General features: G+C 41.1%; 1 protein-coding gene across 14 annotated transcripts in view; it reads right to left on the bottom strand.

Annotated features, from left to right (window-relative positions):
• Positions 1 to 5708: 5708 nt before the first annotated feature.
• The window catches only part of TACC1 (transforming acidic coiled-coil containing protein 1), a 79954-nt gene continuing 67667 nt past the window's right edge, over positions 5709 to 17995 (bottom strand). For all 14 annotated transcript variants that reach the window (XM_081129962.1, XM_081129964.1, XM_081129965.1 and 11 more), the window contains 6 exons: positions 16753 to 16829; positions 14606 to 14649; positions 13082 to 13242; positions 12147 to 12253; positions 11437 to 11557; positions 5709 to 10363 (listed from right to left, as the gene is read on the bottom strand). In XM_081129962.1, coding sequence (XP_080986088.1) covers positions 10295 to 10363; positions 11437 to 11557; positions 12147 to 12253; positions 13082 to 13242; positions 14606 to 14649; positions 16753 to 16829 — 579 coding nt within the window. In that variant the 3' untranslated portion in view covers positions 5709 to 10294. The remainder of the gene's footprint in view (positions 10364 to 11436; positions 11558 to 12146; positions 12254 to 13081; positions 13243 to 14605; positions 14650 to 16752; positions 16830 to 17995) is intronic.

Genomic DNA, 17995 nt, shown 5'->3' with positions numbered 1-17995 from the left:
TTAGTAGTGGTAGCAAAGCAGAAACAGGGCATTGAACCTACGTAGCCCGCCCTCTGCTACCACAGGGAGGAGGAAGGGTTTGGGCGAAAAGGATTCTGCATTTCTTTTCTTAATAGACTATTTTTTAAAAAGATATATCCTTATTGACTTCAGCGAGAGGAAGGGAGAGATAGAAACATCAGTGATGGGAAAGTTATTGTTGGCTGCCTCCTGCACACAAGCCGGGAACATGCCCTGACCGGGAATCGAACCTCAGTCTCCTAGATCCTAGGTCGATGCTCAACCGCTGAGCCACACCCAGCCAGGCAATAGGCTGCTTTTGTAGAGCAGTTTTAACTTCACGGGCCTTTATTCTTTTTATGCTCTCCTCCTAACTGCCTCTTCTTCCCTCTCACCTGAGCATTAGGAAGGAGTTTTTACGTCTGTGTTTTCTGAATGCAGCTTCAAGTTCCTGTCCGAAAGTTCTGATTCTCTTCAAGTCACTGTGAACTGCGGTTGTTGGTTACTAAGTGTTCTAACTCTGCAGCTTACTTTTAAAAGATGGGGACTGCAATCATAAATTAATTTTCATTCCCATAAAACCCTTGACTGATTTTACAACCCCCCTTCCCCATAACTAAAGTGAGTGGCTTTCAAAACATTTCTTAACTTTTCAGGCCCCCAACGTAAGACATTTCAAGTTGCAACCCAGTATACATATAAACAGGTAAGTGAAATAAAAGTTTCTCAAAATAGGACTTACCCCCACTGTTTATTCTTACAAGGACTCTTCTTTTTTTATTCTCTTCTGATTCATATTCTCTAAAATGGGTTTTGACCTGCGGGTTAAAAAACAGGGCCCTAAAGACTGTAAGTCCTTGTGAGTGGAGCCCCCTGGTGACCATTCACACACCTTGGCGCTGGAAACTGATGAAGGAAATAAAATCATATTTTAGACATCTTATTTTTGCCAAATATTGCTAATGTTACAAAGATCAACTGAAAAAGAGAAAGAAAACAAATGTGTCTGGAAAAATCAGGACTTTATAAGAGATAAATTACAGTAAGTGCCAGCCTTTTGGTGAAACAGAAGGCACATTTACTACTGCACGTCACCCTGAGGTCTGGACTGGCCTGTCTGGACTCTGTAAGATTTTAGCAAAATATTGTAATTATGTCTGACTGCACCAAATTAGCTAACCGTGCTGTCATTTTTGATGTCTAGAACAAAAATGCCTTTCTGAGCCTATACAGTTGAATAATTGTGATTATGAGTTTGTACATCTTAAGAACTCAACACATTCTGTCAATTTAATTTATTTTCAGAAATTCAGATGATACAGGCTGGGCATGCAATGAATGACTGAGTCTATGAGCATGTTGTTGTGTGTCAGCTTGCATCACGGGAGTGTTGGGTACAGTGGCTGTCATGACATTCTCACTCGTGGGAGAAGCCTTACAGGGTATAATCCAGCTTCATCCTGTGGACAAAACTGAGGTCCAGAGTGGAGCTGTTGTCCCGAGAAAACGAGAGCATGAACTTGGATGTTGGTGTGGGATTTGAGCCCAGGGCTTTTCTTTTCTTTTTTCTTTTCTTTTCTTTTTTTTTCTTTTCTTCCTCTTCTCTTTCTTTCTTTTTTTTTTTTTTTTTAATACAAATAGAGTTGATATTTATTCCATTTGAAAAAAAGTTTCAAAAACAACTGTGTTGTAGAAAATGTTCTCAGAAGATTGGTCAGTAGTATCTTGAATTTATTATTCATGAGTGTATAGGAGTAATTAATCAGAATTAGACTGTAAATAAGGTGGATTTTAATAGACTCTTAGTTCTAAGTACAATTTTATTCTTTTTAAAATTTATCCTTATTGTTGAGAGGAGCCCAGGCCTTTTCCCTTCCTGTGTGATGTGGGCTGATGTTCACTTCACGGAATGCTGTAGTCACAAGATGCGTTTTCAGAATGATTTTGACAAGGAAACTGGGGGACCTTTTGCCTTAGTTAGCACTTTAGGAAGATGTAAAATCACAAAATCACAGGACGGGACCTCCTAGCATTCTCAGTCCAAATAAGGGCATTAAAGGTTTTTCCCAATGCAGTTGACAAAAACTAGGACTAGAACCCATCTCAGCCCTCCAGGCCAAAGCTCTTCCTGCAAAACAAGGAGGCCCGAAAGGAAGAATATTATGAGTTTTGTTTTCCTTTAATAGCACCTTTCCAATACAGAAACGAATTATGCATCTTTGCTAGGTTTCGTGTTCTCATGCTGTTGAACTTTGGTGACATGATTCTGCAGTTTTCTCTGATATCCACTGAATTATTCCTGTTACCGGGGAGAAGGAGAGGCCTCGAGTCTTGTCTTCTTAAGGCAAAGATTTCAATCAGGAGACAAAGTGTAGAAAAGCAAGCAAGAGTTCATTGACTGCAGCAAAAATACACTTAGGATGGTGAAACAAGGTGCATAGAGGAAGTAACAGGAGGGCCCAGGCTGGGCTGCTTTGGCTCACTGGGAAGTCAGAGAAGGGCTTGGAGACAGGTTCAGGGGGTAAGCCTGGGACAGGTTGCCGCTGCCCATTGCTTCCCTGATTGCAAGTATCGTGGGGTCCCCTCAGAGGGAAGGAGATGGCAATGGTGTGCTCTGCTAATGGGGAAGGGTACATGCTGGGTCCATTGTCCTGAGCATATTTCTCTCTCTCTTGCAGGTGGAAATCTTAGGGGAGGTCTCAGGGAAATGTCTCAGTAGAATATTCATCAGCTTTCCAGGTGTGGCTCTTTCAGGGTTGTGATCTCCACTGATTGGTGGTTGGTACCAGGGCAGGGGGTCATTAGTCAATGTTGCTGGTCCTGAGGCAGCAACGGCCTCCCTTGTCTGGTTTCAATGCTTTTCTGGGCCTGGAGCTGAAATACAACTGAGGCCTAGATGTTACCGTTAGGAAAGAAACGCTCAGGGTGTCTAAACTGCAAGACCAGCAATATGAAAGGTCAGGAGGTCCAAACTGCATGACCAGTGATATGCTAGGGGAGAAAAGGTTACCCTGGGGGTGAGGTTCTTGTTTTCCAGTTTTGCCCCTTGCTATGCATCTGGGGCTTTCTGCCCTGGTGAGTTTCTGTACCTGGCCCATCGTCTTTGCTCTGCTCATGTCTGTCTAACTGCCTATATAACATTCCCACTTGAGAAAAGAAAGGAGCAAGAAAACTCATTTAGTGAATACAAAGTCCTCCTTTGCCCTGTTGAACAATATATTCCAAAGTGTGCTCCAACACTGAGTGGCCTTGAGGAGAATGGGGTTTGAGATCAATGAGACCTGGGTTCACGTGCCAGCTCCACCTTTGTGGCTGGGTGGATGTTACATGATTTTTAGCCTCATTTCCCCCCCGACTGGTAAAGAAACAAAAAAAAAACCACAATTCCACCTACATGAAATTGTTAATGTGACGTATGTGTAAAGGCACCTGGCAACAGGAAACTCAAATGTCAATTACCCTTTCCTTTAAACTGGCTAATAAGTGAGTTTCTGTTGACTGAGTTCTATCTTCAATCTGTTCCTGTATATGTATCCCCATGGGAACCAAACTTCGAAGGATGTACACATCTTGGCAAAGAGAAAATAGAGATCATAGGAACCTTTAGAGGCCTGTATAGGTCTGGAAAGTCTTGGAATTGTCTGGAACCCACGGTGGCTTCCATTCCCTACTTAATAGCTCAATCACCCCAACATGGGGATCCTCCAGGCCTCCACCTTCTACCAATCTCAAATAAAAGAATCAAGTTAGGTAACTTCTAAGTTCCCAAAGCTTTATGTTTCGATGTCTAATAAAACTAGTAACAAAATCATTTGGTTCTAAGGGGGAGTCTTAGAAAATTTGAAAATTTCATAAATTCAAGGTTTTAGGTGACGATAATCACTGTCATGAAGGCCCCAAGGGCTAAACACTATGCGAGCATTTTCGCTGAGTTCTCCCGACCATCTCAGAAGGTGGGAACTGTTATCACCAGTTAGAAAACTGAAGCCCAGGCAGGGGAAATAACTGAGGCTGTGACCTGAAGCCAGGCTCAGCCGAATGTTATTCTCCGACGCCTGCTCCTCTACCCGGTTTGCATGTCCTTCCTATTACACTGTCCCTCCTCTTAGACTCCTTCAGCACTAAGTCTGTGCCAGGTGACTTCACAGTTCCATGCCATCTCGTCCTGTTTTGGGGTTACATTTATCTCATGATAATTGTAGCCACTGCTGTGTCCCCATCCTCAAGCATATAATTTAGATTAAATAACCTACAAGTCACAACTGGGCTAAGAAACCTAGAATAGCGATGGCTTTCTTCTGGGGTAAAAACTGTTTTAGTTATCATATTGTTCTGTATTTCTGTGAAGTTTCAAACTTAAAAACAATTTCTCTTTAGTTAACTAGCCTCAGAAACTCTGCATGTTCCACTTTGAAACTGCAAATGCACTAAATATTTAGTAAATGAATGAATGTAGACAAAAAGAGTTTTGGCTCTGATTGGTTCGTAAATGCCTACACACACAGAAAATGATATACACATAATGCTATCCAAATCTGGGAGAAATTGGATTTGAAGAGCTTGAAAAGGCCTAAGTGGCAATTCATTTTGTTGCTCATTTTGAGTGAAGATGATAATTTCACTAATATACAAACTACAGAATCTTGGCCACATCACCTTTTTACTTCAACTGTAGAATGACTATTAGCAGATCAAGTTTTTTCACACTTTGACCACTAGCCATACCAAGAAATTAATTTCCATCATGACCTCGCACATAGGCATTTATATCTGAAACGAATCTCATGGAGCAGTAGCTTATCCTTAACCTGTACAATGCACTTTGATATGTCACATTTTCTCTTATTAAAATACTGACTGCTGCTCACTAAAATGATCTCATGATCTATCTGTAAAAGTGTGGAAAACCCTAAGTCATCTCCTATTATTAAGAATAAAATTCTGTGAGAGAGGAGAAAGCTAACTCCCACCCTACTCTCCCCAAATTCTTAGGACGTGATGCGATTTCCATGGTCTTTAGCATTCGGTAAATGGCAGTGCCATCTCCTCCAGTCATATGACAGGAGTCCCTCCTGGCGGTTCAGGAGCACACTAGTGAAAAACACTTTTTGGAACTTTACAGGCTATGATGTCTTATGATGCAGCAAATGTGAAGAAAGTGACAGCGCTGATTTTTCTTAGTGGATCCCCAGCTAGGTTGTAAAATGGAGACTCTTATCTTTTCCTGCAATAAAACATAAATTTTCCTGCCCAGTCCCCCAGCCCTTTACTGGTCTGGCTAGTACTGAAAGTTTTTCCTGGTATTAACCTAGAAGAGACATAAAACATCAACTATTTTCTGTGGGCCATTCTGCAATGTTTACACAGCGCTGGCTCCTTGGAATGACTTAGTTTCCTATGACTTGAAAAATGCCAGGGCAGACAAGCAGTCTCAAAGCAAAACCAACAAGCACCCAATTACTTTGTTTGCACAGATGCAAAAGCGTGGAAATTTCTATGGTAAGGTCTGAATTCCAAAGTCTGTTTGTTTTGTTTTTAATTACACCCCCAGCCAAATGCATAAAATCCCACAAAATGAGTGCAGTGTCATCTTTTCTATTTTTAAACTGAAATATGGAGCTCATAAAAGCGAGGCTGTCGTAAATTTTCACTTAGGGATGAAAACCACCATAACTAGGGAAAAAATGCATATACGCACACTCAAATTTAACAGTGGTAAACAGTTTTTATTCAGGCAATGAAACATGGAAAAAATATATTAGTAATCATTATAATAATTTCATTTGTGTGAGTATAACTTTTACAAATATTTACCTGACATATAAAAGGGAAATTACTGTGCATATAAAATTTATGTAGATGATTATTCCACACAACACAATCCTGACAGCAGTAGTCAATGCCGCGTTCACTCCTCCAGACGAGGCTCCTCACACACTTCATGGCACCCGTGGGGACACAGTGGAAGCAGATGTGCAATTAACATTTACTTGTTGGCACATTAGTACAAATGGGTATCTACTGGCAAACACAGTTGCTAACAGCAACACTGAAAAGTTTACTGCTACCTCTGAGATTTAAAGAAATGCCTGGGTCCTGTCCCATCGGGTAAGAAGGACCAGGGCTGAGGCTGAGGGTGTGGTGACAGACTGTCCTGTATCTGGACTGGGGGTGGTTTCCGAGTTCTAATTTTTATAGGTCTGCTTGGGAATTATTTATATAGAATATTGGTCAACCATGTGACTAGGAAATACTTTTTGGAGTATATTTCAGATACCACTAAGAGGCAGAGAGGGAGAAAGTGGAATCTGTAGAGTTCTAAAGAATCGATACAAGGAAGGTTCAAACCACACCTCAGCTCCACGCCTGGCCTCCTCCAAATGAGTTAAGACTGTCAGCATCGCACGCAACATCTCTATGTTAGAACTATAACCAAATATATATATATATATGTAATAGCTGGAACCATATTATAGTTAATAAAGTCATTCCTTAGGAATCTTGTTTGTCCAAATCTAACTGCATGCTAAGAGGCACAGAAATGGGATTGCATTTGGACAAAGAACTACGAAAAGTGCAATCTTTAGTCTCCAGAATGCTAGCTCTGGGCACTAGGGAGGGTTTTCCCTGGAAATGCTGCCGTTTATATTGTCTCCCAGAGGAGAACCTTATAGACGTTTCTCCAATTTCTTTAGCTTTACTCTATGGGAGACTCAAGGTTTGAGTGATAAACTTGAGTGATAAGCTTTTTAAAAATCACTGGAATCTGGAGGTTAGTCAAACCTTTTTGGACAGAAGTCTCCTCAAAATATTTCTATTAAAGTCTTTGAACACAATGACTTCTTAGACCTTTGGCCTGACATTCTGGGATTCCCAGACTATACTTGTTCTCTAATAAGCAAATAATAATCTGCTATCTTTAAAATTCTTCAGAATATATACATTTTTACTTTAAAATCCTTTGCCTGAATCATTTAATCTTTCAACACTTAGAGTCTCTCTTTCCAACAAGAGCTTAAAGTAAGAAACCAAGTCCGAGAATAAGCTTGTGTGGTCACAAAACCAAAATGAAAGACAATAGTCGTGTACAGTTCAGTGAGATGGCTACTAATTATATTGAAAAAACAAAAGGGAATAAAGAGAGAGTGTTAGAGCTTTTATACCACTAGAAAAAGATGTGTGAATCATTTCCAGCTAGTGTACACAAGATTACCAGCCTTGCTCTTTAATAATTCCATTTTGAGCTGTAGAGCCACCAGCAAGCCCTCGGTTATCTTTCTTTAAAGCGAATGCTTCCCTCTGGCTGCTTTCGGACAGCCCAGGAACACCTGGGCAGTTTACTCCTCCTTTTCACAAACAGGACTAACTCGGGGCTGTCCAATAAAGACCTAAGTACTGGTGTAAGAGTTGCACAAAGTGTGGGGCAGGTGGAAAGGGTAACTGGATGGAAAGAAAATTCAACCTGAGTGATCCCCCAAAACCAAACGTAAATCTTCCCTTAGATTCCATATCATTCTGGAAGGCGGCCAGATCCTCAGAGCTTTGCACAAGCACGTGTTTCTACACTCCCTAATTTGGGCTGGGTCTGAAGAAGCTAGAAACCATGTAAGAAAACTGGGCTTCTCAATATTTCCAGAACAATTTTACAGAACCAAAGGTTTGGGCAGGCCTTCAGGAGCTTCTCCCAATATAGTGAATCTCAGGAGGTCTGACGGTAACTGACCAGCCAACCAAGTGACAAACTGCTCAGTCTCCAACTAAAATACTTTAAGATAAAAACTACCTATCTACACGTTGGTCAAGTCAAAAACTTAATGGCTCTGGATCCAGTCTCAACAAGATCACCTAACAGTTCCCAACCATGATCTAGGCCAGCAACTTCCATTCATCTCTTTTCACTTTTGTAACGGTTTATTATTGCCCTAGGGGCCCACTCTAGCTATATTCTTACTCTCTGGAGTTCTAAAAGTTTGGAGTTGTGGGGGATTTTTTCTTCTTTTTAAAGAAAAACAACAACATACTTTATTCTGCCCAGTATATTCTCTTGATTTGTCAGCTGCACAAGCTACATTTTTATTCTTGTTGGAGCATATCCACCTATTTCATCAGAAGGAAGCACATATTCTTGCAACAGTCATGGCTGAGAGGCCAGTGGCAACTACTACTTAACATGGGCCCTCGCGTATTCCTTGTGCAGCAACTTTGCTCTAGGATCTAGTTTTTAAGGGGTCTCTTTTACCAGTGTGCTAGGGAAGGATTGTCGTCACCTGTTTTAACACATAGCTACCTTTTCTTATATACACAAGAAACCTAAAAAGAGGACCAGGATTTATAACGGAGACCACTAAAGCCTTCCATGCTTAAAACAGATCAACAGAAAACAAGTAAACATGGGCATGTCACCAAAATACAGCAGCAAAAGGTTTAGCAACGTTTCTTTCTGCAAAACACACAGCTCGTCTTCCTGGTAGGAGAGGACTGAACGAGGAAATCAGCGGCACCACCGGGAGACACCAGCCCTCTGCCGCTGAGACTACAGTACAGCTCGCACATTAATCCAGTGACGTTTTCAAGGCCCCAATGATTGTCAAGTCACTTCTCCAACCACAGATCACTTTTTGTTGTTCTTTTTTGTACAAAATGGTAAGACAACAGGCTTGAAAATACAGCCTAAGCACCAATTATGGTAAATGCATATTGGTAAAACGTGACTTCTGGCTTTAAGAGACATTATTGACCTCCCTGGGGCTAAAGATTGCACCCCTGTGAATAGTATACTTCTAAAGAAAAACTCATGTTTAGAGACCTATAGACGTTCTCCACCAGGCACAATTCACTGCTGAAGGTGGACCATGCAATAGTTCTACAGGAAAAGTATGAAAGTTACATGTTCTGAACATAGTGCATGTCACCATGAAGACCTTCAGGGTGCTAAGATTAAGACAAGGCTGCTTTAAAACACTTGCAGGGATTTGGTTTTGCCTATGAAATGCTGGGGAATTCACTGGCTACACGACAATTTTCCATTTGGGGGTTAATGGCCCCTCCACACTGAATGAGAGCTTGAGGAATTGGGTTCTCAGAGTGTGGATCTGCTCCCTTTACTCCCCTCCTCTAAGTGAAATGGCTTTTCTTTAAAAATATTCAAAAAGCACTGATTTTCAGAGTGTTTCACATGATTTTTACTGCCCATTTTGTTAAAAATTGTCTTTAGTTTGAAAGGACTTTTTTTTGCCTTAAAGAAAAAAATCTGAAAAACAAGGCATCACACTTGTGAAAAACCAACTGTTTCTTCACCTTATAATTGCTGATGGGGTTACAGATACCTTTTAATTATATAAGTTCATCTAAACCTTTTACAAGTAGATTTTCTTCACATATTTCAAATAGACAATAAAGAGGAAATGTTGGTTCTGTAGCAACAAGTGAAGCGGAGGACACAAAGTGGCTCTAGGACAGCCTAGCCACACCCCAGCTCCGAGGGAGCTCCGCTCTGCTGTGCCTGCAGGGGGCAGTCACCACCAGCCTGCCAACGAACCCCAAAGGGGTCACACACTCGTCAAGGCTGAGGAGCATCTAAATACCAGGACAACAAATATGATGGCGAAGTCTTCCCTGGACGTGACACCTGAGCCGGGGTCATAAGTCATGACAGGCAGGAGTCAGGGGTGGTCACAAATTCTCAAGTTGGCATTCTGAGCCAGGACTTTCAAAATAGGCTTTTACACTTATGGAAAGAGGTTCTTCTGTAGAGTTCTTATCTGACTATGCTTCAAGGGAAAAAGAGCAGCAAGTGTAAATATGTGTGTGTGTGTGTACAAATGGGTAGTCAGAGTCCCTTCTTGTTCACAAATTAGAAGTAACAAAAACCAAATTACCTTCCTCAAATAAAACCATTAATACTGAAAATTAAATTTAAAAGATGAAATAAACAGGTCACACAAAAAATCAGACAGTAGCTACAAAATCACAAATTTAACGCACCTGGAAAAGTAAAGCTGACTTTAAAACGAATTAAAGACAGAGAAATCACAAACCCAACTTAGCAGCCTGTCTAACTGGACCACCAGGTGACGAAGGACTCGATGGCCTGCTGCCACTCCTCTGGCGACTGTGGCGCTCCAGGGTTTCTTCCAGGGCTGTGCATCGGCAGCGAAGCGGGACAGGCAGCAGTAGGCATGTGCTTTTTCAGTGTTTTTCTCTGCAAAGGGGCAACAGTTCCTGGATAAGGCAATATAATTGTGGTCACGAGAGAAGCAGCCAAATGCAGATCCAGTGAGCTAACGGGGGAAACTCAGTCAGTCTTTCCCAGCTTTGCAATCAGCTCATCGCAGATTTTCGTCAGTTCTTCAATTTCTTGGTTCTGAAAGACAAACGATGTGACTATGCAGGTCATCTGCATCCTGAGATAAAGGCAATTATAACTAACAGTTTCAAGACTGGCTATACTCTAACTCAGTGGCTCTGAGCCTTTCTACGTCAGAGACTCATTAAAGAAAAGAGATCTCTATACCTTTCCCCCGGAAAACGCTTTGTGTGCACAGAGTTATGCTTAAATTGAGTCGGGGGTGAGGACTGTCACCGGCCCCTCTGCAGCTTGTCCACGAACCTCTTAGTTCTCAAATTTTCTTGTTATCACAGGAATTCCCTGGAGTACCTTTTAAAAACACAAGTATCTGGACCTCACTCAATCCATAAGCATCTCCAGGGACTGGGGATTCTTGAGTCCTCACACCCCGGGAACACTGTCTTAGGGGTTATCAGGCCCCATGGTAAGAATCCTGTCCTAACTGAATGGAGGCCACAGGCATGAGTACACAATCGGAAACATAGGAAGAAAAACACTAGAGGTATGCAAAAGCTGAAGTCCAAGAATCGCTGAGCATCGAGAAATAAGGACCGCTGTTACCACCCGCAGCAGTTTCTCCACAGCGTACCACTGGCAATGCGGGCTGGGCAGTCTTTGTTGTGGGGCTGTCCTGTGCACTGTAGGCTGTTTGGCAGCATTTCTGGCCTCTCCCCACTAGATGCAGTAGCATCTCCTAGTCATGACCATAAATATACCTCTAGACTGTGCCAACTGTGCCCTGGAGGGTAAAATTACAATGAAGGGGGAAGACGGCTTCATATATTAATTTAAAAAAACAAAAAGAAATTTTTAAAAAGGGAGCCTCAGAGCCCGACTAAGCAGCATTTGGTCCCTGAAGTTCAGTTAATGCCACTTCCTCTCTGTATCTCGCCTGTGGACAGTTCCCACCAGTGTGCCTGGGAGTTTCATGGTTTTGCCTTGTCTCCCCCTGAATCGGTTCACAAAGGAGCTAGAGTGAAGTGTCTGGGAAAAAGGTGAGGCCTCTTTCATCCAGATCCACTGCAAGCTACCACTGCCAACGACCAAAAGCAAGCGTCGCTGTGGTCACACCACGCCCCTTGTTGTACCTTCTGCTGAAGGGCCCTTTCCAGGGACTCCACTTTCATCTGCTCTTTCCGGAGCCCTGCGTGGAGAGCTGCACTCTCAGCCTTTGCTTTTGTTCGAACCTGAGCAATCTCTTCATTGGCTCTGTTTATGGTGTTTTGTTTGCAGAATAAAAAGACAAAAGGCACAGGGTTAGTCATCAGTCATGGCAAGGGGCAGGATAGGAACCACTGACATCTGTGAAGTGCAACCTAAAGGAACTGACTTCATGATGAGAAAAACAAAAGGAATCGCTGATCTAAATAATTTCAACTTTAATTTGTAAAAACTCAATTTACACACAACTAAGGAAATTTCCATAGTGTAAACCAATGGCAGTTAATCTCAAAGGCCCCAGTGTCCTTCAAAATTCATATGTCACTGGAAAATGGAGTCACATGACAGTTTCTACAACAATCAAAAAGGTTTTGTGTATTTTTTTAACCCAGTACAGTAGCAAGCAGGATCATCTTCTGGATCATCACAGCTAAAGAGGCAGGATAACAACCATCTCATCTACCACACACAGTCCAAAAAGTGACTTTATTCATGTGGTGCAAAAGAAAGCTTTTAAAACACACACACACACACACACACACACACACACGCCATCTGGAATTGCAAAACAGTGATTTTTTTCTTGCCTCCATCAATCTCACAACATATAAGAAAATTCTTATGTGCAAGTTCTTACTTGTCTAGTTTTTCTTCTGCGTGGATTTTCAGAGCCTGATATCTCTGTTCCTCTTGTTTAACTCTGGCTAAGTAATCCTGAGCACATTTTTTCAAGGCTTCTTCATTCTGTTCCAAAACAATAATTTAAAATAAAACAGGTCATTTTGTTTTTCTTCTACTAGTGACATACCATGTATGAGTTCTCATTTTTTTCAAAAACAAGAAAACCCAATTAATTCAGATGCCTTTAAATTATACTCTATGGTACGAATAAATCTACCAAAGAAATTCTAGATAATTTCTTCATGTATTGATTTTCAAATCATATAGCAAGGTTCAGTTACACCAGTACACCTGCTTTAGAAAGGCAGTTATTTAAATCTGAAAAGCAATCTGATTCCCATAGATAAATTGGCCAGTCTCATTTTTATTTGAATATGGAAAAAAAGAATGTTCACTGCCATAAATGTCTCATTGATGATGTGCAACTAAATTAAATCAATATGCCCACTTACACCTGAGTTTGAAACATTGTATTACTTTTCTCTAGAATATGCAGCCTGAATTTTTCAGAGCTGTATCTAGAATCCCCTTTACTTTTACTAATAGCAAATGGGTGAATTATCAAAACGAACATCTCTAGAATCCTCCTAAAGTCCAAGGGTTCCACAGTTCTTATACTCCATGCCACACTCTGGTTGTGTCTGGGGTTTACTGGCCTGACCCAGGAGAGGAATGACCAAGACATGCCACCCACTGGGCAAGATGCCTGAACAACCTCAGAAAGGGGGGGGGGGCCGCGGTTCTCCAGCTCACTGGAACAGAAGACACAGCCAACAGGGGACACTAGTCCCTATTTAAAGGCTACTCACACTCCTCTGGCATACACATCTGAAGATCTACTACCAAGAAAATACACCAGCAAGGAGATTCCAGAAGGAAAGGACATGCTACCTTCTTGAACCCCTCCAGAACACCTTTCAGGTTCTCGTATCTCCTGAAGAGATCAGAAAGGGACCTTTCCACAGAATTAAGGTCAGCCAAGGCCTGCTCCTTCTCCATGGTCAGTTGCTGGAAGCTTTTCTGAGACGTCATACTTGTCCTTTGTTCATCTTCTGTGAATCACAATCAAAAGCAATGGCATCTTCAATCAACACAATGAGCGGCTGCCTTCCTTGAGCTAATAAGAATAAGCAGTGTTCTTTTTGGAGGGACCCAGCAGGGGACATTACGAAGTTCACACTCTCAAGGACTTACATTCTAGAGGTGAGATATATGGTGATAAGTGACGGGGGAAACAAAGCAGAGCACGAGGGGAGAGGTTCCTTTTTCATATAGAGTGGTCTCAGGAGAGATCTGAAGAGACCCCAAAGAACTGAGGGCAGGAACTCCCTGGAAGAATATTCCATGTAGAGGAGGGGAACAGCTGTGGCAAAGACTGTGTGCTGGGAGGGCATTAGGTGATGCGGACAATAGAAAATACCATTTTGGTGCTCAAGTGCAGAAAGGCCTGACTTTGACTTAGGGAGTCAGTCCTTACAATACGGGCAAGAAGAGGTTCTAAATTCAGTGCAGGATGATCAACCACTGTCACTTTGAAAAGGCACCCGTGGGTCTGACACAGGGAAGGTACAACTGGCAGTGGGGTAAGGACACTGCACCACCGGGGGTAGGAACAATGTGCCTAGGCTGTGAACGCTGGGTACCGGGTGGGGGGCTTTTCACAGAACCCAAGTGTTTGCCATTCTCAAAAAAACACCCACTACAGCTGATCCCCATTACTCACGAATTCCATATTTGTGAATTTGCCTACTTACTAATATTCATTTGTAACCCTAAAATCAATACTTCTGGTGCATTCATGGTCATTCACAGACATGCACAGAACAGCAAAAAATTTGAGTCACCTGACGTGCACATCCTCAGCTGAGGTTGAAAAAGGTGATGCCTTCTTGCTCCCTACTGTAAAGAAGTGTCCTTTTCACATTCTATCTACTGCCTTTTTTGTGTGTGTGCTTTCTGTTGGTGATATTGCTATTTAAAATGGCCCCAAGTATAGTGCTACAGAGCTGTCTAGTGTTCCTAAGTGCAGGAAGCCTGTGACGTGCCTCACAGGGAAAATACATGTTTGATAAGCTTTGTTCACACTTGAGCTATAGCACCGTTGACCATCAGTTCAATGTTAATGAATCGACTATATCAAATAAGATGTCTTTAAACAGAAATACACATAAGACAAGATTATGTAGTCACAAAAATGCTGTGACCAGCAGCTTGCAGGAACCTAACCCTGTACTTCCCTAGAAGCAACAGATCAGTGTTTGCTAACTCAGTGCTTATGGCCACTTTATAGAATGTAACTACTGCAAATAATGAGAATCAACTATATCTAAGTGATGGACAAATGGAAGTTTATAACCTGATTTGAAAATCATCTATGGATCCTATGGCTTACACCCTAGAAAAAAATTTCCTTACCAATCATTTGGGCAATGGTCTTTTCATATTCAGCTACAATTTTCCTTAAAAATAAAAAAAAGTATTATCAGAAGAGAATTTTTAGACAATGCAAACTGGAGAAATGCTTTCACAATTAAACACATTAACATACAGGGTGGGGCAAAGATAGACTTACAGTCATTCATATGGAAAATAATACAATAAATAATATCTGTTTCGCATACTCACAACTGTGAACCTACTTTTGCCCCACCCTGAACTGAACAATTTCCATAGCCCGTTTATCCACTGTGGGATCTCTCTTTTTTTAAACGTTAATGCAAGGTTTGTTAATGCTCAAAAAGGTTTTTCTTAAGATTTTCTATTTAACAAGCTTTCATTCTATCTGTAGAAACAACTGCCTTCACTTTTTTTTTTTGCCCCTATGTGAATGACCTCAAGGCAATAGATTAAGTTTGCTTAGACAAATCAATCTTTTACAAAGTAAGTTACAGTAGTCCCCCATTACCCATGGTTTCACTTTCTTGTTTTGGTTTCCTACAGTCAACCACAGTCTGAAAATATTAAATGGAAAATGCCAGAGGTAAACAACTCTTAAGTTTTAAATTTCACACCATTCTGAGAAATGTGATGAATCTTACACCATTCTGCTTGGTCCAGCCTGGTATGTGAATTACCCTTGTCCGGAGTTCCACGCTGTGTACATTGCTAGCCCATTAGTCACTGAGTAGACATCTGGGTTATCAGATCAACTGTTGAAGTATCACAGTGCTTGTGTTGAAGTCCCCCTTATTTTACTTAATATTGGCCCCAAAGTGCAAGAGTAGTGATGCTGGCAATTCGCATGTACCAGAGAGAAGCCATAAAGTGCTTCCTTCAAGTGAAAAGTGAGTACAGTACAAGAAGATATTTTGAGAGACAAACCACATGCACAGAACAGTATATTGTTATAATTGTTTTATTTTATTATAGGTTATTATTGTTAATCTCTTATTGTGTCTAATTTATAAACTGAACTTTATTATAGGTGTATATGTATAGATTTTGGCACTATCTGCAGTTTCAGACATCTTTTGGGGGTCTCAGAACATATTGGTGGTGGATAAGGGGGGACTACTGTAATGACATTACGGGGGCTTTTTCTAAGAGATCTGATCTGAGTTTGGGCTTTCCTGGGCCCAATCCACCCATTCAGGCTTCTGTCCCCTCTGATTCACTTATAAATTTTCTTTCACTGCCCTAATCCCAAAGGTATTTTAGTTATTTAAAGACTTTAAAGATCACCCTGTAGTGTTAACCTTTCTTTAGGTGAAGTATAATAATGAACTGACTCTGTCCAGTGACAGTTCTCTTCCCTGTGACTCCTCAGTGAGAAACGATGGCTCCCCTGATCCTCACTGATTGTGCCCATCACTTTGTCCCTGCATCCAAGTTTCTAATAATGGCTCCTGTAAGCTCTCCAAGGGCAGGGGCTGTCCCTTCCTCTCCACCATACCCAGCACGGGGTCTTACACCCAGTAAATGCTCAAAAAAACCCAAATAATAGAAGAGACACAAATTAGCATGGACATGTTTTAAATGTTTCCTAATCATTCAAGTGCTAACTATACAGTGTATAAATTATTTATGCTTTTACTTTCTTCTTTGATGTATCTCTAATTACACAGCTCCTAACTCTCCTTTCTAGAGAGTGAGCAGCAAAAATAAAAAGATTTCAATTTAAAATTGTCAATCAATTCTGTTTTCTGTTCATATGTTTTTTATAATCTATTTAGTAGTTATAAGATTTGAAGCTACTATGTATAGTTAGCTTTTTAAAGTATTATGAATTATAATGCCTCCATAATTGAATGTCAGGAAATTTTATTACTCTGTATTTCAAATGGGTATTTTTGCACAAATCTGTCTTTTCAAAAGATAAGAATGATGTGAGTTCTGCTTACTTATGATGTTCCAAGCACCCCCAAAATAAACTACAGTGTTTAGATATAATACCTAGTGAGCAATGCTCATGAAATATTATCAACCACAAATTAAGGTGTAAATAGCACAGCCCCAAGTTCTCAACATCTGGTTCTGTGGTAGCAAATACTTTCATCACTTCATTTGTATTAAATCTAATAATGCATAAAGGTATCCAATCCCTCACCCAAACCCAGTCTCACCTCATCTCCAAGACTTCTTGTCGGGTTTCTTCATATTTTTTTTTCCATTCATTTGCTTCAATCTCTTTAGTGATTATCTAGATTGTAAGAGAGAGAAAGCTTGGTTTTACCTACTCAATCTATTACAGCTTGAATATAAAATTGAAGACTGAAACAACACACAACCAGGTCCACCCTAGACATTCGCTATACATTAGGAATACAAAACCTCAACAACCTCTAGGCAATGCTCATAAGCATTTGGAAAAGTAACTCTTAGCCATATAGGATGCTGGAAATGTAGCCACCAGAGTAAAGGTGAGTAGACCATCACCTGGGAAAATTCTGAGTGGTAATTAAGATCTTTGTAAATCTGACCTCAGGCCAGGGTCTGGCTCTCAGCTCTGTAGGCCTAGAACACTGATTGGCAGAGGACGCCCAGGGCAGAGCATCTGTCTCACAGAGACTCACCTTAACCACAGGAGACACCAGTGCACCAATCTTAGGAGGAGAAACGAAACTGCCACAAAGTCAGAGCATTAGAAGTTGGTGTGACCAGCATATTCTCTTGCTATACAGATTTCTTAATTGCTGGATAAGAACAGAGTCAGACAGCGGGAGTGAGAAGTTCAGTGCCTCCAACCAGGGCATCCATCTCACTAGAGGCAGGATCTTGTTAGTGCAGAGCCCACGGCCCTATTTGGGATGCCCATGCTAACTAACTGGAAAGAAATTCTCTAAATTCATTGCCTGAAACTCCATTTGCCCTGCACAGGGCTTGGAGGGGCCCGTTGTTATCATTTTATTTTTCTGTGATTCTCTCTTTCTAATTGGTACATTTTACTTTGGTGCCTTTAATGAGGATCTCAAGATCCTAGAAACCAGCTTATCTGCTTCGGTGACTAAACACATCTTTGCTTTGATCCATTAGGAAGTCATCTCATAGTTTAACTCTCAGGAAGAAGATGAAGTCACTTTTCTCATTTACAAGATTTTGGGGGGTTTCCTCACCACTGCTCCCAAGTTTTGACAATAAGACATCTCTTGCTGCCAACCTAATGCTATTTTTTAAAGCTTTAAGAAGCCTGTATCACAGGTACTTAATTACTTCCATGTTATGAAAATTGCTCCAGCTTCTTTTAAAAAAGGTGGACTCATTAAGTAATACACAAACCAAATACATAAAATATAGCACAGAAATATAATAGGAGAGGGTAGTAACTGATTACTAGCATATAACAGCGTCTTTCATATTTTTCAGATT

The sequence above is a fragment of the Miniopterus schreibersii genome, assembly GCF_964146895.1.
Source record: "Miniopterus schreibersii genome assembly, chromosome: 2".
In the NCBI taxonomy this organism is placed as follows: domain Eukaryota; kingdom Metazoa; phylum Chordata; class Mammalia; order Chiroptera; family Miniopteridae; genus Miniopterus; species Miniopterus schreibersii.
The sequence above is the reverse complement of the archived record's forward strand: the minus strand, read 5'-3'. Positions and strand labels throughout refer to the sequence as shown.